We start from the raw sequence: 20,083 nt of genomic DNA, 5'->3' as shown, positions 1-20,083 counted from the left end.
ACATAAGTGCCCCTCAACTGACAAGTGGTTAATGAAAATGTGGTACATTTATACAATGGAGTTTTTACTCAGGAGTGAAGAAAGACAAAATCATGAAATTTGCAGGTAAATGGATAGAACTAGAAACTGTTGCAAGTGAAATAACAAAGACTCAGAAAAACAAATGATGTATGCTCTCCCTCATTTGTGGATTCTAGTACCAAATCTTTATATGTGAGTGTAACTGCAGGAGCCAGGAAAATGGAAAGGAACCAGAGAAGTAAAGGGAAAGAAGGAACCTGAGCGAGACGAACAGTAGGAAGGGGAAAATGGGGTATTTAAATGGGAGGGAGAGAAGGAGGGTTATACAAGGAACTATGGGGGTAAAGGGGAAGAAGGAGCTCAAGAGATGGGGGCCATAGGAGCCAGGTATTACCAAGGGAGAAATGGGGAAAATGAGGGTATTTTAACTGGGGAGGGAGGAGGGAGGATTAGATAGGGGGAGAGAGAGGAGAGATAAATAATGTCTAGTTGGTGTAAAAAACCAGAGGGAATCATATTAGTCCAAAAACTACTGAAAAATTACACATACAATATCGCTACATGAGTCTGTGAGTACAGCTGAAGGCTATATAAAAAGAAACAGTGCCAGACAGGAGAAACCTTCCTTTAAGTTGTTGGTCAGGTAGTCCAAGAGACTCCCAAAATTATACAGGTTATTGCCATAGCCCTTGATTACCTCCCAGAATGTGAAGGTAAGACCCTATTGCTGAAGACAAGACATACTTTGGACACAGGACTTGGAGCAAAGGAGCTGGAACTGACCTAGAAGCCACCTCCCTAAAGGCTAGCTCTCATAGTTTTGGAGAACACTATGCAAGCTGCTAAGGGAGAATGTCAATCGAAGGTTCAATCCTGGCTTTAAGGCCTAATAACCACAACAATGACCAGCACAACAAACTACATTGGGGCAGCAGGAGCACCTTTATCTTGTGGATAATCAAGTTTCTTAACTGGACCTAAAGCTCACTTAATGGGAGGGAACTCATGTGTAGTACTATAAACATAGCCAAATATACATGGCTAGAGAGGTCATAGACCTTAGAGAAAACGCCAAGGTTGTCACATGCCTAGACAACCGTAATTTCTTACTATATGCTAAATATGAATCCTTATATTTACAGACAAATATGCCAGTCACTACTTATCAAAGAGCTTCTTTTGCATAAGATGGAGACTTACAGAGTTCTACAACTGGTCACACACAGAGATTAAAGTGTTTGTGAAATGCCCAACTCTAAGTGACACATCTGCAATGGAACCTCTACACCTAAGACTCAGGAACACAATGGAACAAGGGGTAGAGAGAATACTAACGTTATCTCTCAACTCTCATCAACGAAGCTCCCTCATTCAACAGAGAGCAATGAATCCAGGGCTCAGAGACCATGTGGAAGAGGGGGCAAAAAGATTGTAAGAGCCAGGGTGGGAGGTGCATGACCATATGGAAATAAGAGTCCTACCGGCTCCTGGGACCTTGCTCATATGAACTTACAGCAATGGTGTCAGCATTCACAAGGCCCATGCAAACTCAAGCAGACAAAAACCTAGCATAGAACTGTGGAAACGGGCAGAAGGCCCCAATCTTAGCCAATGAACTATTGGGGAGTTGATTACTACTAAGTAATGAAGAGCTGATCTTTTTTAAGGGAGTGACTCTAGATAGGCTGACTAAAGCCCAGTGGATGAACTTGCACTGGGGAATACCAGGGGACACTAACTTGACTCAATAGGCCTTAACATAAATGACAGAATGCATGAAATCCAGTGGGGGAGGGGGGACTATGGGAGGGTGCCAATGGGGAAGGGGGTAAAAAGAGGACTAAGATGTGTATGAAATACACAAAAATTCAATAAAAAATACATTTAAAACAATGAAACAAAAACAATACAGAAAACCCCAAACACACCTGTGCCCTTTGCTCTGCTTAGAACATTCTTACCTCCTTTCCAAAGGCTCTCTCCTAGAACTCAACCTTGAAGTGACCTCCAATCCCTGACCACTCTACCACTTTTGCATCCTATTATTTCCCTGTGTTTATCCCATACTTATTGCCTGTGGGGACCTAAAGGCCCCACCTTTCATAGGTCCAAAAGGAAGTTACTGGGGGTGCAGCCTGGCTTGCTTTAAAAGTCTGAAGAATACTTCTGCACTGCTAAGGAGTGCATGATCAGCGTGTGACCATCCTTAAGATACACCCTCGGGGGGGGGGGATTTCCAGGTGCCTTTATAAGTTTTGGAACACTTGCAATAAATGAGTCCTGGCCTGACTAGACTCCCCATTGCGTCTGAGTGTCCCCGGGTATTGGGGGCAGCATGGGCTGGTGAATGGCGTGTTTACTCATCCCCAGTCATCACCTCCCCAGGGGTTGCTGGTTCGAATCCCCGGCAATTGCCTACCTTCATCACCTTACTGAACATGCCTCTTTTATGCTGGTGTTCCACAATGTGCGCTGAGGAACACTCAGCACAGAGACACTCAATAAACACATTCCAAATGAATGAATAAATAATCGCTTTCAAGCGCAAACTGCAGTTATTTCCCTAGCACTGAAGTTTATAAACATTTAGAGAAGGGGTGTACACTGAGCAAGTTTTCAAGACTTCTATAGACATAGAGACCTTGGTGGTTGCTCCCCTCCTTCCTCCACACTAGCTGTATAGCCAACATTACTTCCTTCCAAGTCAAAAGAGAAGGAGGCAAGGCCTGCCACCACCGTTCGAGTCCTGCTCAGGGAGCAAGGGTAGGGTCAAGACCAGGGTGACATATGACCACTGATGCCTTGGCAGGTCTCAAGCAAAATGGGGACAGGGTAGGACAGAGCCAGAGCCAATCTGATTAAACCAGGTGCGGTGGTTTGAATAAACAATGGCCCTCATATGCTCAAGTATTTGAACACTTGGTCCCCAGTTGATGGCACTGTTTGGGAGGTTATGGAACCTTTAGGAGGTGGAGCCTTGCTACAGGAAGTGCAACACGGGGGGTGGGGGGGTATACACACACGTTGAGCGTATATAACCTCACTTCCAGTTTGCTCTCTCTGCTTCCTATGTGTGATTGAAGATGTGATCTTTCAGCTTCTTGCTTCCATACCTGCTGCTTGCCGCCATGCCTCCCTTGCCATTATGGACTCCCTCTCTGGAGCTGTAAGCCCAAATAAACTTTCTTCCTTAAGTTACCTTTGGTCACCCTTTAGTACAAAAGTAACTAATACACCAGGTTTTTTTTTACAAAAGTAACTAACTACTTTAACAAAAATAACTAATACAGCAGGTTTCTGAAAAGGCTCTTGGGAGATGCTCTGACCTTAAGTTCTTAGGCATCTGAAAGAGATGCCAAAAAAAAAACACCTCTACCAATATTCCTAGTTCCCCAAACACCTGATCCATGACGGCCTCAGGGTGTTGTTCTCCCAAAACCACTTCTTCCCATCCTGGGAAGTCCTCCTAGTTCTCACCCAATGGACCTTACTGTCTACCCTCCATATACTACATCTATGCCTCACCTTGATGTAGGTGTCCAAAGCAGGATGAACTCGGTGGGCTGCCAACCAGATGGACAGCGGGGTAGTATAAGGGAAGGTAGCTGTCACCACATGGCTGGGTGCTGGAAAAGAGAATACCTTGAAGCCAAATTTCTGATAGAGGTGGATAAGCTCAGGGGAGGGCGACTCTTCTCCCTCACTCAGGATGCTGCCCACTGCACAGCGGCACTTCTCAGGAGGCACCTGTGGAGGCAGAGCAAGTGGTCAGAGCTCTGCAAAGGAAGGAGGCCTTCAGACTTCAGGCCCTCTGCTTCTGTGCTAACTTAGACCTGGAGAACCAGCAGCTCTGACAGGTCACACAGCCCTAGATACCAGGTCAGAGCTGGCCATTTCTCTACTGAAACCATCTATGGCCCATATCTGCATCCTGTTGTAGGACTCTCATGCATCCCATCATTTATTCCTTCAACAAACATGCCAAGAAGTATACATGACCCAGAGGTCATAGTGAAAAAAGAAATTTGGTCTCTACCTTCCAGGAGCCCAGCAGCATGAAGGACAAAGAGGATATTTGAGCTATCATCCTCCACATAGGCCATCATCAACAGGACTGTCAAGGGGCCCTCCCATCTCCTGATGGTGCCTTCTGCTGGCCCCCAGCCTCCCAGGGCCTCCAGAAAGATTGCAGATAGCGGATCCTGGGGTCTGGATCCAGCACAGTCCAATTAGCTCATTTCCCTCTTATCTCCCAGAGGAGCAAGCTTTACTGGCAGGCAAGGGAGCAGAACTGAGGAATGGGAACAAAGAGAAGAGCCCACAACCAATGTCTTCCTGGATTTCCCATGAAAACAAGTATGTGTGAATGTACATAGTAGAACACACAGGATAGAACTGGTCAGGAAGTGAGATGAAAATTTGAGAAGGAATCTCCTAGGCTTACAGGTAGGGCAAGCCACTATCACAAGGGCCTCTAGACCCTTTCCCATCCTGAGACCTGCCCTCTTTCCGAATTTCTTACTGACTACACTCCAGGCTGTTAGTTCCCTAAGTCTCTCAGTTCCTGATAAACGGTTTTTTTGTTTGTTTTGTTTTCTGGTCTTTTTGAGACAGTGTCTCCCTGTAGCCCCAGCTGGCCTGGAACTTGCTATGTAGACCAGGCTGGGCTTGAACTCAGAGATCCACCTGCCTCTGCTTCCTGAGTGCTGGGATTAAAGGCGTGTGCTATCACACGCAGCATGAATATATTTTCTATTCTGCTCCTCTTCCTCCCTCCTCTGGCTCCCAGCAGCTCCAGTCAGAAGGGGTTTCCAACATTTCTTAGGACTGACCTAAGGCCTACAGGACCAGTGCTCACTTCTGGTACCAGGTGGCCATAGTCTGTCCCACTTTCTGTTTCCCATGTCCATTTTCCTGCTGTCTAAGACTATACCAGCCCTTGGGCTGGGCCCCCAGTGGAAGGTGTTCCTGAATCCAAGACAGTTACCACAGACCCTTCTGCTCTCAATTCTGGGTTTTGTTCATCTGAAGGTACTCTTCTCACCTAACCCAGAACCTACTGACCTCTAAATTTAAATGGACCATTCCCCCTACTTTCACTTACTACCCCCTCCACTTTCTCAGCACTGTGAAGTCACTGTTACCTGTCTGCTTTTACTACCCCACTACGGCCCTTTCAAGACCTGCCAGTAAGCTCTGGGTGGGGGGCTTTCTCAGCTCTGATGATACCCCTACTCTGGCAACCTATTCCTGCCTTAGAATCATACTTTTCTGGGGACTTGGGCACCTATTCCAGGCTCTAACCTCTAAGCAGACCCTATGTGTCAGCTACCTCTCAAGATTCTGGTCTTGCTGCTCCCTCAAATCCTATGACATCAAGCATAACTTGGAGCTTTAGTAGCAGGCAATATAGTGCAATGGTCATAACCACAGCTAAGGAAGGCTGACTCAGGTATGAATTGTGAGTCATATAATCTTGGCCAAGTCCCTTGGCTTCTCGGAGTACCAATTCCTTGATACTTCCTTAACATTTCCTTACAGACTTTTCATATTAAAAGAGGGGGGTTAAAGAGGTAGCTTAGGGGTTAAGAGCACTTGCTATTCTTCCAGAAGACTTGAGTTTGATTTCCAGCACCCACATGGTGGCTCTGTTGCCCTCTTCCAGCCTTCACAGGCACTACACACATACTAGTATAGATACCAGTGTACCTAGAAAACACTTGTACAAATAAATAATTAAAAATTTTTTTAAATAAAATAGAAAATTCACAAGGGCTTAGCTGGGGCCCAGAGCTCATGAAGTACTCTACAGCTGTCACTGGTTATCTATAACTATCACACAATCCCAACCACTGTCCATTGGCTTAGAATGCCCATGTAGCCTAACCTCTGGATAGTTCCTCCAAGAGGATTCCTCCCAAGAGGGTTCAAATGCCTTCTTGGAGAGCCTTTGAGGATGGCTTTGTAACACTCTCTCCCCTCCCAATACCCCACCTCCACCCAGTCCAATATTTGCAGTCTTAGCTTTCTAAGAGGGAATGGGAGGGGCCCTCTTGGCCTGAAGTCCCTCCCATTCCACCTGGACAACACAGCAGACTGCTGCAGTACCATGTTGTGTCTCTAGATGGTGCCCCTGCACCATTCACATGCAAGACTTGCAATGGCCAGATAGGCAGGAAGTTCCCATTGGCCTGAGCTGACAGACTAAAGGACAGTAAAGGCCACAAAGCCTATTTGCAGCCCCAACCCTAGCAACCTACTTTGAGGGGTGGGGGTGGGGTGAAAAGAAAAAAAAATCCAATGTAGATTAGAGAGAGAAATGAGTAGATGGTTACATATGTCACCTGATCTCTCCTCTCTACCCTGCCTCAGATTGGGTTCCAGGGTCTTTCCTGAGATCACTCAGCAGCCCCCATGGAACTCCTGCTCAACACTCTCTTTAGTTTCCAACACTGGAACACATAGGATTAGAACCTCTCAAGGTATCCCAGTTCACATCTAGGGCAAAACCAAATTTCTAAGCCAAGTAGACCAGGCATGACACTGCACTGACCTCAGGACCAGGTGTCAGCTGAGCCAGAGCCCAGATGGGTGGGCAGTCACTGATTACGTGGCAGAGGGAGGACGTGGCAGAGGGACAGAACCAGGCTCTCGCCCAGCCCGCCTTGCCAGCCTCCTCTCCCTTCACACCCCCGTATACACCCACATGAACTATTTGTAGCCAAACATGCCACGTCTTCCCATGCTGCCTGCCTTTGCGTAAGCTACTTCCTCTGCCTAAAATGTTCTTCTTCAACCTATTTGAGTTTTCTGCCTGGGAAAATCCTGTTCATCTAGCAAGACTCAGCTCAACTCTTCTCCTCAAAGCCTTCTGTTACTCTACCAGGAGCTGCTCTGACCTCAAATAAACAGCAAGAAAGCAGGTCTACTTCTCATATCGCCACACTACTCCAGGTCTCACAGCAGAAATGTCTAGAATCCTTCCTACAAAAAAAGTTCTTTGAGCATGCTCAAAGAGATGGTACATATATGCACACAGCTGTACACACAAGCCTGGTATCACAATCAAACCTCCTGAAGAAAGGGAAGGGTTCCTCCACAACGGAGGGAGGTAGCTAACAGAGACAAAGTTCCTGGGAGAGTGTGGACCACAAGGACTCTCTTCTTGTCTGAGTAATCCCCCCAAATCCATAAGCATGAGGTCACTTCTTCCCCCTATCATACCCTGGCCAGTGCTTAGAGGGTAGCCTAGAAGGTTCCTCAGGAAGCCTATCACCTGTTAAGTGGTACGTGCCAAGCCAAAAGTTGGGAAGTGGCAGAACCAGGGACCAGCAAGGAGACAGGAGCAGCTACTAAAATAACCCAGTAATCCAACTGGAAATGGTCCAATAGCAGGGATGTAGCCCCAAGGCAAAAGCCTGGGTCTCTCACCTGTTTACTCCTTCTCCAAGCCATATCAGCAATTTCTTTGGAGTACCTTTGACCAGAACAAGAGTTGGACGAGAACCATGCCAGTCTGGAACCATACCTGGAGACAAGGCAGTGGCCACAATCATCACCACTTTGGGTAAAGAAAAGTTCACCCAGGCCCTACCCTCAAGGTCAAGGCTATCAGGAAACAGACAAATACATACGAGGCCTCACCGCTTTCCTTCAGGCTATGCTCCCTCTTCAGTCCCCTCAGTCCCCGTACTACAAGAGCATAATTGCTAAAAACCTGAAGCTTCTAGAAAGGAGCTGATCCTGAGGCTGGCCCCAGGACCTCTACCAGAGAGGTCTCTGACAACCACCAGAATACAGTGAAGAGAACAAAGAGAGTTACCCCAAGAGCATTGCCTGGATAAGACAGCACTAAGTCTAGGAACAAAGCAAGATGATATCTTCTAGGATCCAGGAAGAGTCAGCTGGCCTACTGAGTTTGGTAGACATAGTCAACTTTAAGCCCACAACCTGTATAACCAACAGAGACAGCTACACCATCTGTCAGTACAAGCCCAGAAGACCTGCCTTGATCTCTCTCATCCAGCTCACTCAACATAAAGCTATCAAGGCAAGGGGAGAAGCAAAAACAGAGCCCTATGCTTGCACTGGCAGTCCCAGGATTACAAGGGAGTGGTATAGTGGAATGTGTGTGTGTGTGTGTGTGTGTGTGTGTGTGTGTGTGTGTGTGTCTCTGTGTGTGTGTATCCTCCTCTCCTGACCCAGTGATACAGATCAACACACCAAGCCTTGTGTGTTCAACTTTGCTGGTATATGAAGGAACATGGTAGCTATCATTCAGGACATAGACTGATGTTGACAACCAGGCTGGAGGACAGGACTTATACTTCAGGCTCAGAAGGAGGGAAAGTCAGCAGGATGTCAGCTCTCAAAGGTGGCTCTGAGGCTTTCTGAGTTCCCATCTTTAATCCCTTACCTTTTCTCCCACTCCCAGAAGCATACTCCTATCAATAGCTGGCACCTGGCAAGGCCTCACCAATTGCTCCAGTTAGCTCATCAAGTCCAAACAGCTCTGTGTGGTCAGTCAGTGCTGTTATCAGTCTTGTTTCTGAGGCTCAGGAAACCAAGCAAATGTCACACAGCAAGACAGTATTGGGGGCAGGGTTCCAGCTCTGGAGCTACACCACACAACCCACAGCTACTAGGGATTTTGATAATTCAGTCCTGGCTAGGAAGAGACTACACCGTGGCCTTCCCTGCACTGACTCCTCACATCACCCAAGGGCTACTGGTAGCAGAGAGGCAGGGTTCCTAAAAGCACAAGGATTCAGCAGTACAGGTTCTCAGCAGGGTTGATGCCAAGTGTGCTATATACCTATTAGCAGCCAAGAACTGAGCCTTTACTTTATCATTTAGATCCCATAAAAACAAAACCTGGGTTGGGTAGATATATGTGTGTATTTAGCACAAATTAGGCCTTGGGTTCAATATTCAACAAAAACAAAACAAAACAAAACAAAAACCCAACAACCCTGACCTGAGGTGGGGATTCTTTTATCCCCATCTGACAGATGAGGAGACAGACTCACTGAGAGGTCAAGTGACTCACAGAATCACACACTGGCAAGCAGCTGGAGTCTTGATTCAGACCCAAAAGGTTGAATATGGGTCCTCTTTTCTCATCTTATCTCCCAAGGGCAGCTCTACTGGAGGTAGAGAGGAGCTTACACCTTGTGAGACCTCTCCCAAATTTAACTTACTACAAAGCAAAAGCCTGGCTTCATCTAGCAGTAAAAATCCACAGAGTAATTGGGACAGGGGCTATTTCCTTTGCCTTGTGGAAGAGACAAGCCCTGGGAGATCTCACCTCCTCACCCCTTCCAAGGCTCCATCTGACCTACATGCCTCAAGGGAGGGTAGCCCCCCAACTCCACTGAGTAGTGAGGGGAAGGGTGGTACAGGCCTAAATTAGAACTCTTAGGAGTCTTGGGCCCTACAGATTTAATGGTCCCAGGCCTTGATTCCCAGTGGACCAAAGGAAGAAGAGAAGCACAGTACTCTAGCTCCCTAAAGGCAGAGCCCAGAGTGCCACCAGCTCCCCAACCCATTTCATGCTGGGGCAAGTACCCCCTGCTAGGTGACTGATGTGAGCAGCAGACTCCACCTGCCTAGGCCAATTAAATGCAACTAGCTACCACGACCTCTTGGCTTACTCAGGCTACCACAATGGCAGGCAGACAGGTTACATAAGCCCCAAACAGCAGAGGTGGTAGTAGCATAGCAGAAGTTAGGGCACGAGGTGGCAGACAGGGCAGACTCACAGGCACAGTGACAGCAGCTAGCCTCCAAGGCCTAGCTGCAGGCCAGAGAGGCCAGGATCAAGGAAGGTACATACGATCTTCCCAGTTCTTCCTTCCCCTCTCAGAGGAAGAATTAGGCCCAGCAAAAGAGGCTAAAGTCAACTCCAACCCTCTAGTACCCAACTTAGAAATAAAGTTGAGGGCAGAAAAGTTTCAGCCAGGACTCTTTCCTAGCTATGCAAAAGGCAGTGAGCACTAATGGGCAGGGGAAGTGGGGCAGGTTTGTAAATGATACCCACCTACATCTGGCCATGGCCTCTGGAACTCACCCCTTGTCACCAGGTACCTTGAAGAGAAAATGGCCTGCTGGCCACTGATGGGAATAGAATACCTGTGAGCCACACCAGGGCCTGTCCACTTCTTGACACATGTTCTCTCTTTGCTCCCCCTCCTCCCAATTATGCCAAAGCCTTTGGGAACAGGGAATGGAATCCTTCTTCCTGCATCACAGAAACTATCTGCTCAGACCTCATAGTCTCCTCTCATCCAAAAACTCTAGGATTCAGGACTCAAGTAGCAAATGATATGTAAAGGTCCACAGCAACCAACTCTGTCCTGCCTTGGAGATGTCCTTTCTTCTGCCATTTTCTAGACCCATGTGAAACAAAGTGAAGCTTCACCAGGCCTTTCTCAGGAACCATGCCTCCCTGGTATAGCTCAGGCCAGGAACTGTCATGTCTAGGGAGCTGTCAATTCATGTCTCAGCAGGGTGGCCAGAATCCAAAGTTGAGCAAATCTCTAGCTTGGCCACTCACTGCCCCACTCTCAGAGCCTGCAACAGCCTCACTTCCTGCCTACACACACAGCCCAGCTGACTTCTGTTGTACTGGTTTAGGATGAATGGAGATAGGACACTCAAGAGGTCAGCCTATATCCTCTTTCCCCATTTATATCCCCATTTTGCTCAATGCTAGCAGAGGCAGCTACGAAGTGGCAAGCATGGGTTCTCAGCCTTCCCCAGGACTGAAACATGGTCTCCCTTTTAGGCTCCTGACACTCTCCTATCAAGAGTTGAGTCTCATGGTCCCCAAGTACAGAACCTGGTACAGATCCAGGGTTCAACTATTTATTGACTAAAAATAAGAAAATGAAATTAGTAACATACATACAGTATCCACCCTTACTTAGTATCCACCCCTTACTTTCCCCTACCCCCACTCCCCTCCACATATCTATTACAATGCTGGAATGTGGTCCAGGCATTCTGGATAGCCATGAGCCTGAGCATTCTGGGAATCTGGACCTTTTTACAGTCTCTACCAGACAGAAAATGCCGAGCTTCAGGAGTACAAAGAGACCCAAGTGTCCCTGAGATACCCCAAGTAAGTGCTAGGTGTAAGCCAGCATTGAATGTGGACATGAGTATCTTCTGCAGTGATCAAGATTGGGAAGCACAAGATCAGAGTGGTCACTTTAACCTCTTTATGCATCTTCTGTGACAGCCAAATGTTTACCACCAGGTCACCTAGGCCTGGGTCAGAGTTCTCAGTCTGATCCCTCAGCACATACTAGTTTGTTTTCTCTATGCTTTTCTGTTGTTAAACATCTGTTGAGAGCCATATGCTGGGGTGAATGTCTCAACTACATCACTTAAGTTAATCACTGCTGGCCTATCTATGAAATAAGTATTTCCCTAGGATATAGCAGAGGAGAAAAATATAGAAGTTAGAAAGGTTATATGACATAACCAATAGCACATAACAAAAAAGTGATGAGATACAATTAGAACCCAGGACTACCAGCCTTATGGCTGTGCTCTGAGGTCATGGCTCTCCAGGACCAGCACCCAACACTGGAGCTACAAGGCCCACTCCACCCCTGGAAGAGCTGCATGGGGGCTGACTGGAAGCAGTGACCATGCCGGTGGAAAATATATCTTACTAGAGTTCTGTCTCATTTCTCCCAGGCCTGGCCTCCAGCAGTGGCCTCTGAGAACCTGCTACCTTGGTCCATTTCCATCATGGAATTAGCACCTTCAACCCCAAAGGAATATACTTTTCCATCACACTTGGGCCCTGATGCTTCCAACTCCAGGTAATACCATCTCCTAGTCATGTGACTGCAAAACCTCAAGCAATGTCTACTCATCCCTCAACTAGCCCAGGCCATCTCTCACCTGGCCCAGCCCAAGCCCAGTCTTTTCAGTGGCCTCTATGCTTCATCCCCTTCCCTCCTCCACCTGCCTTCTAGTTAGCTTCCTAAAACAAAGGTGGTAAATGGTGCCACACCCATCTTCCCAACCTCCTGTACCTCCCCCATTAGACCAAGGAACATTTTCACCCTTTCTCCACCCACCACATGTCCACTGGGCCACACTGCCTCTTCATCCTATCCCCAAGACTTTGTTCTTATAGTTTCCTTAGTCAAGTAGCCCTTCATGGCAGAGGAAGATTCTACTCATGTGAGAAGGCCCATCCATCTCTTCTCTGAGCCGTCTCAGCAGACTTGAAGCACCCCCCCACAAAAACCACAAACTCAAACTTCAGTAGACATTGAATCTAGTGTCTTGCTGGAAAATCATTTGTGTGAGGCTGACAAGCCAACCACAAAGTTTCTCGAGGGCAACACCAGGTCTAATTCAAGTCCAGAGTACAAGTGTAGAGCAGGACCTGGTACAGACATGAAATCAGCACACCCTTTTTTCAACTGAGTGCCCGGTGAGGCCTTGTCTGCAGGCAATCGATAGGGTTTGTCCACTTCAGCTCTCCAGGAAAGGAGAGGGGCTGGGGATTCCAAATCCAAATCACTTAAGGCTTGGTTTGGCAAGGCTCAGAAATGGAGGCTGAAAGCCCTTGGCAGAGCTGCCACTCCATCCAGCTGTGAACAGCACCACCCCATAGCATGACAGGAAGCTACATTGGCAAGTCCTGACTCATGTAAGCTGTAGTACAGCCAGACGCCTACAGGGTGCCAGTGATGGTGGATTAGTCTCTGACCCCAGCATCCTGGGCATTCTAGATAGCTCATTTGGTTCCATTTGGCTTAAGGAAATGCTCTATCATTGGGCCAGAAGGTACCAAGGTGGCTAGAGAGGTAGGATTCTAAGCCCCATGCCCAGAAGCTGCCCTCTCAGTCTTCGAGGACCCATAGTCCTGGCATGAGAGCTGAGGAATGGAAAGCAAGCAAACAAGATTTACCCCTAGAGAGTGGGCAAAATCTGAATGGCAAGGCCTTAGAGCACTGGCCACAAATGAAGGTAAGAGGGACAGCAAGAAGAAGCAGAGAATCAAGGTCCAGGCAGAAGCTAGGGGACTGACAGTGATATGATCTAATGCACTCAGAAATTCCTGAGCAGACATGAGCAAGGGGAAGTAGATGTGGGCAAGCACAAAGCTTCAGGATGCCTGCTGCAGTGGCCCAGACTAAATCTGAAAAGGGCCTTAAGCTTAAAGAGGAGGTGGCCATAGGACCAGGTCAAATTTCCCCATCCTTTCCTTAGAAACTCCAAATCCTCTCCCCAACCAAGCCCTTGCTCAGGTTCATCCAAGGGGTGGAACGTTATGGAGGTTCCTTACCGAATGGGGGTTGTCATAGCAGACGGCGATGGAACGGAGCTTGGGAGAGATGCTGCAGCTCTCAGTGAATAGCTGTCCAGTGTCACCATAGGGCCCCACGTGGAATTTGTAGGCCACAGTGATGTTGCGGATGGGGGGCGATCCTGCACTCACTGTCACCCCAGTCAGCAGTCCTGAGTACCCAGCAAAGGCCAGCATTGTCAGCAGCAATAGCAGAGTCAGGCCTCCAATCAGGCCCAGTAATAGTAGGTCCGACATGGTTTTGGGACTCCCTCACAACACACGAAGGCAGCTGCAAAGGAGACAGAAGGGAGAAGAGGCTGGCTGGTAGCCTGTTCTGATATGTGCCTGCCCGCCAATCTCAGTCCTGCCTTGAGCGCTCTGCCCCAGAAGGGGGAGGGGCCACAGGTATTTACACATAGAGTGACCTAGAAGGGAGCAAGGAAAGATGACTGAAGCCACAAGCCTCTTTATTTCTTAATCACAGTTGCTGAAGCTCTGGAACAGCTCTGCCTAGCACAAGCAGCTCTGCTCATACCTGGAGAAACTGAGTCATAGAGGGGTAGAGGGATGAGTCAGTGAGGAACACACTCCTGGCCCTGATCAGACTCCCCCAAGATGGGTCAAATACCATAAGGAAGCCTTCTCCCAATTGCCTCTTCCTTCCCAGAGTTGAACCACAGTACCAGCACAGCCTCCCCAAGCCTCATGCACTAATGCCAGCAAAGGACAGACATGTGTGGGGTCCAAACACATATTAACAGGATACCCAAAGAACAAAACCCCAGAGGGAAAATGGGCCACAGGAAAAAAGTTTTATGGGAAATGCTCTTTTTCTAGGCACATCAGGCCTGTGGGGACCCTGCTTTCCAGCAGTGTACTTATCCAGAACTAGAGACCAGAGCAAAACAGCCGGAAAGGCCAGAACAAAGTCCAACCTAGGCTTCCCAGACATCAATTACAAATGTTAATAAGCTTCATTCTACTTTTCCCAGCCCACAGAAGATTAGAAACTGTTAAGAAGAGGAAAAGGCTGTTAGAAGTGGAAACACAAAAGAGGGGGAAGTAGCAGTTATTCATAATAGGCAGAGAAGCTCTACAGGAACAGACCCAGGATCAACACAGAAGCCTGTGTGAATCACTCTAGTCAGACTCTTAATTTGAGTAGCCCAGGGAGCCCAGAACACAGAAGAATGTTTAAAGAGGAAGAGAAACATGAGACCTACTGGAGAAACAGTCCCACTTCAATCATTTAAGTCATATTTAAGGGGCAGAGAGAGAGCTCAGCTGGTAAGGGCACATGCCACCAGGCCTGACCTGAGTTTGATCCCCAGAATCCACATGGTAGAAGGAAAGAACTGACTGACTCCTGCAAGTTGTCCTCTTACCTCCACAGGCAGGCTGTGGCACACCCCTCACAAAATATCTCTTTTAATTTAAAATTCATATTTAAAATATAAAACGTTTTAGTGCTGAAAAGCAATACTTTAGCCCTATAGAAAACTTAGCTCTGTGGATCCGTTCCCTGTTGGTTCTGAGTGTAAGATATGATGTGAAAATTTGGGAATCAAAAACCACACAGCACTGGCCTCACAAAGCCAAGTAAATCTCTGAGCTCTGCTGTCAGGACATTGAGGTGCCTCTCGCTGGTCCTCACACACATCTGGGCTCCTGCCTGTAAGTTTCATTATCTTTTCTGCAAGCTTCTCTGCCCTATTCATCATGCCTCCAGTTTAGTTTCATTCTTCTTTTCTCTGATAAGAGAAATAACAAATCTTCACCAAGTGCTTACTATATGCTAGATGCTGTCTGAATGGAACACAGCTACTTCATTAATCCTCAAAAGAATCCAGTAAGGCAGGAACATACCAGGAAACAGGTGGTAGGAGGTTAAGATGCTTGTCCAAGGTCATGCAGGTAGTAAACTGAGCCGCTTGTACCAAAATGCAGTCTGACTCCAGCCCATTTCCACTGGCTTCCAGAAAGGCCAAAGCATTTAATCCATGTCGGACCTTGCTGAACCCCAAGCTGGAAGCTCTCAGTATCTAAGCCACAGACTGCCTCCGTAGTGACAATATTGCTACACACGTCTGTTGTAAGGAAACTTAGTTCCCAATCTTTCTCTTTCTCCCACTTCCCAAACTGCTCAGAAAAGAGGGGAAATGCTTCTGCTCCCTCCACCCCCCAGTTTGGTCAGCACAGGAAGGAGAAGTTTTGCATTCTCCCAAACCCACAGAGCAAGGGCAGGACGAAAGAGGCTCACCTGAAAAGCCAGGCTCACTTTTAGCAACTCATGGCATCCAGTGCAGCAGGTTTCAAGTACTCCTGCGCTGGGAGCAGAGAAGAAGAGTCACCCCAGCCCTGGAATAGCCCGTGAGCAGGACACCATGTCCTGATGAACCCTTTTCCAGGGAAAGCCCACAGGAGCGTCTACAAGCAGCCCGACCCCACCCTCGGATCCCACGGGGGGCGGGGAGGAGGCCGCAACAGCTCCACAGTCAGGCCTGGGCTCCTCACCGGGGCCCTCCACGGGGCCCTCTTCCTGGAGGGCCCCCCACCAAGCGGCGTCTACAGTCCCCGCCGCTGACCTTGCGCAGCAGGAGCGCGCTCCTACGCCTCAGTTTCCAGTCAAGTCAGAGGTCGGAACTGTGCACCCGCGCAAGCTTCCCGAGGCCGCTCACGTGCGCGTCTGCCGGAGAGCCGGGCCCTTAAAAGGACCTGCGCCGTCAAACTTGAACGTCAGCCGCGACCCCGGGGAGGGCGCCGCCTCGCGCTCGGGGCTTCCAGCCCCTCGGCACTCAGGCCTCGCAGGCCGCACGCACCTCTGCAACTTAGGAGACGCTAAAGTTTGCGGCCCCGCCGCCGACGCGCGCGGCCTCAAGAAAGGGAGTTGAAAGGTGAGTCTCGATCGGGTTTCCCTCAGCCCCACTGCCCCAGGATGTGCTGCGCAAGGGGCGGCCCGGGGGCGGGGATAGGACAGCCTCTCGATCGTGGCCAGGCCCTCGGAACCCGCCCGAGACAGCTGCGGGCCAGATGATGACAAGCAAAGGGCAGCCCAGGCCGCAGGGGCAGAGTGGACCACCTAAGGGGCAGGGAAGCCTGCAGCCCGACCTGGGCGGATGGGGAACCCAAGCCTACGCCCGGACGGGAACGCCTTTCCTCGGGCCCCGCCCTCACCTCAGCTGCCGCCCCGCGGACGCCGACTCACGCTGGCGGCCGGGGCTCAGTCTCGGATCTTGCACACACCAGCGGCTCACGCTCGCTCCGCCCCTCTCGCGGCGAGACGTGGCCGTGGCCGTGGGCGCGTGCGCTCCGGACCTAGAGGGCGGAGGCCTCCCGCCCCGGCTCCTTGGCAACGCTAGCATAACCCCACCCCCACCCCCAATGACACACACTTCCCGCCCCGCCTGGGGCGGAGCGTCCAACACACCTTCCTACTTCCAACTAACTAGAGCTGCTGAAGGTGACCCAGCAATACCCCAAGGTATCTGGGCTGGGGGAAGCACCAAAGTGACAGTGGGCGCCTAGCACAGGGAAAATCCTGCTGACCTGTCCTAGAGGGCCAGTCAGGGTCCAGGAAGCCACCAGGACTGAAGAGTGCACTTGTGTATTTTAGGGAGGACCCGCACAGGAGTGTCAGTCTCAGCAATTGTACCACTCTTACCCTGTCACGTTCTTTCACGGAGATTTCTTGATAGGCCTGGGAACCAAGCAGGCCCGCCACTTGCTCAGGATTTATACAACTGAGGAAGCTAAATCCCAGTCTGGGCTAAGGAAAGGAGCTAGTGGATCCAACCACTGGAAAGGACAGATATCAGTCCTTCTGAGAACACAGGAATGATCATTCCTCCATTCAACATTTACTGAGTACCACTCCCTGCCACGACAGCTCCAGGGAGTACTTTTCCTCAAGCTTCTACTTCAGTGCCCTGGATGTGGCTGTAGGAAGGGCCTACTGGTTTAGTATAATGTAACATCCCAAGCCAAGTGTAAGCTCCCTTAGAACAGGTTCAATCTTCAGCTCTTATCTCTGAGGGCCTATAAACCACAAAGCACTCTAAGGGCCCTTGCCAAGAAGCCCAGATTTATGATGGAGGTGAGGAGCACAACTCTGCTCTTAAGCTTGGCTGGTCATAAATTTGGTTACAGGCTGGGCCAAAGATTAACTTGGTACTTCCGACAAGTTTGGAAAGATCACCTGGAAGGGTACACCAGAAAGATGGTGTGGAGAAACTCAGCAACCATCTTATGGGACAAGATATCTTATGAATCCCTCTACTACATTTAGCAAAGGGTAGGCTGGGTACACAGAAGCAGGCATAATTCTGGCTGCTTTTCCTCTGCTTCACATTCTCCCTTCCACAGGCAGAGAGGACTGAACCTCATCCACAGGACCAAGTCTATCCCAGTGCTCTGGGCAAACTGGCAGAATGGGCAGTTGGCCGCTCTTAAGTCTTCAAGACTGGGTGAGCAGGAAGGTCATCACAGTTTTACCTGTGAACATCAAACGTAATGATCACCTGAGCTATACACTTGGAAACATTTGAGACACAAGAAAGGTGCATGGTCCAGGTTCAGAGACAAGACAGCCTTTGCCTGTAGGATTTGCATGGTCAATTCTCCTGCTTCTCACAGATTGATGGGTTTCTCCCAAGAAATCATAGTTGAGGAGCACCCTTTCCTCATCTTGCCCTCTCTGCTCACTTTCTTTAGCCTGATTGAGAATTCCAGAGCCCAATGTCAGAATTCCAGGTGTGCCTTAGGAGCTTTAGCATTGTGTTGTTGAAGGAGAGTTGGCCTGCAAGTAGGGCTACAGACCATCAGCCCACCAGGCTTCATCCCCAACTGCTTCCGAACAATGCAAGCACCACCCTCAATAGGATCCCTGCAAGGCCTCAGAGAGCCACCAGAAGGCAGCAGGCTCCTTTGCAAGGCCCTTTTCATTGCTCCTTTGCAATAGATCTGAGACCCGGTTGCCTAACCTTCCAAACTATTCACATTCCACTCCCAGTCCTCTTTCTAAATAGTGGATATTCCCTTACTGTGAGCCCAGACTTGGTATTCCTCTTTCCCAGGAATCAACACAGAGCCACTTTCAATCTCCTCATGAAAACTGCTAGAGACTATTTCGCCAGGGCTCCTCCCCTTAAAGAAATTAAAAATTCGTGGGGTTAAACTACCTCTTTCCACGCCGAAACCCTGATTAGATTCCTTAACTCAGATGACAGAATATAGACACAGTGTAAGATGCTTCCCACAACTGCCATCCTCCACCCTGTGAAGAAGGCACTAAAGCTAGCCCAATCCCTAGTCAGTCACAGCCTAGAAAGGGCTGGCCCCTGGAGGATATGCCATGCTGGGGAACAACTAGCTTCAACTCCAGGTTAACGCTTCACTGTTCTACCAAGAGCCTGGAAGTACATCAGTAGCAGAGTACTCTTCAGGTAAGCAAAAGTGAAAAAAAGCTTAGTGACCGACACTGTCAATAGAACCTACTAGCAGTCTGTCCTCTGACCTACCTGTCCTACCTCTACGTACTGTCCTGGTGCCCATTATGCTGTGATACTCTCATCATCATCATGCAGCTAAGCAACTGTCCATACAATTCCTTGATCAAACAACACTGCCTTTAGTTTAAATTTTATTTTACAAAAAGAGAAATAAAGAAAACTGATAGGCAGTTATACTGACTTACAATTGTTCTGTTTGATTTAAAAAAGTGACATGAAACACAAGTAAAAATAAATACGTCATAGAAACAGCCAGTTGCCCAGTCTCTGGGGCAGACGTGCGTGCCCTGCTGAGAGAGGAGGGAAGCCCATAATCACACCAGCAGCTGGATCATCCAGCCACAGATGCTCCTCTAAGCCAGGCACAGGTCCCAGGCCTCAGGGGCGTCCTGAGGAAAGAAGACAGAAAACTAAAGCCAGGTGCCAGGGCCCTGGGGTCACCTCATCTCCTCCCCACCTTCCAACTCCTCTGGCAACAGTGTGGCCTTAGTGGTTATCCATTGTGACCCCCTCAACCCACCTGGACCCTCTGATCCCTCTGGAAAGGGTACAAGGAAAAAACCTTGGGCAGGCTTGGAGGATTCTTCTGGTAAGTCCCCAACCTACCCTGAGTAATACAACCAGATAACAGTCATTTTACAACACAGTGCACATGAGCACACACATGCACACACATTCACACATTCATTCAAGCACAGCTGGGCTGAGCTTTCTTCCAGGGAGAGTTCTGGGTCAGGTCACAGTATGAGGTCCCCTCTCATTTGAATATCATCCCAGTAGTGGTAACAGAGGGAGTACCCAGACTTCCCCCAGCTCTCTCTACGTTGCAGATTATGCAGCCTGCCTCGCTGTCTCTCCCCAGTACGCTTGATGACTATAGCAAAGAGATCTGTGAGAGGGGAAAGGCGCAGACTTGGGTCCCTGAAAAGCAAAGAGTGTAGACACTGCCTGCTCAGAATTTCATCGTTTTAAGACTCAGATATTCATAAAGGGCCTAGAACTAAGCTAGTGGCACAAAACAAACACTGAAGAGACAACAGCAATTTGAATACACAGGGGCAGAAGAGTCCGTGGAAAGGGAACTGAGTCTGAAGGTGAGCAATGGGCAGGGCAGCATTTTCAGATAGGCCTTGAGGTGCTGATTTCCTGGGAACAGTCAGCAGAGGGGCCAGAAAGTCATCCTTTGGGGGAAGGGTAACCTCTTAAGAGCTGTGATGGGGCAAAAGCAACCTAGCTG

The 20,083-nt window shown here is 49.0% G+C and overlaps 1 protein-coding gene across 11 annotated transcripts in view; it reads right to left on the bottom strand.

Moving 5' to 3' along the window:
• Nucleotides 1-16,669, bottom strand: part of Tex264 (testis expressed 264, ER-phagy receptor) — a 32,228-nt gene extending 15,559 nt beyond the window's left edge. For 2 of the 11 annotated variants that reach the window (XM_029554421.1, XM_017802438.2), the window contains exons 1-4: nucleotides 15,925-16,498; nucleotides 15,600-15,661; nucleotides 13,337-13,628; nucleotides 3,547-3,768 (exon numbers count right to left, since the gene is read on the bottom strand). In XM_029554421.1, the coding sequence (XP_029410281.1) occupies nucleotides 3,547-3,768; nucleotides 13,337-13,594 (480 nt within the window). In that variant the 5' untranslated portion in view covers nucleotides 13,595-13,628; nucleotides 15,600-15,661; nucleotides 15,925-16,498. The other 9 variants (XM_029554388.1, XM_029554393.1, XM_029554397.1 and 6 more) reach the window with 9 other exon arrangements.
• Between the last annotated feature and the right edge of the window lie 3,414 nt (nucleotides 16,670-20,083).

Source organism: Nannospalax galili, unplaced genomic scaffold, assembly GCF_000622305.1.
Source record: "Nannospalax galili isolate Female #2095 unplaced genomic scaffold, S.galili_v1.0 scaffold851, whole genome shotgun sequence".
Taxonomy (NCBI): Eukaryota; Metazoa; Chordata; class Mammalia; order Rodentia; family Spalacidae; genus Nannospalax; species Nannospalax galili.
The sequence above is the reverse complement of the archived record's forward strand: the minus strand, read 5'-3'. Positions and strand labels throughout refer to the sequence as shown.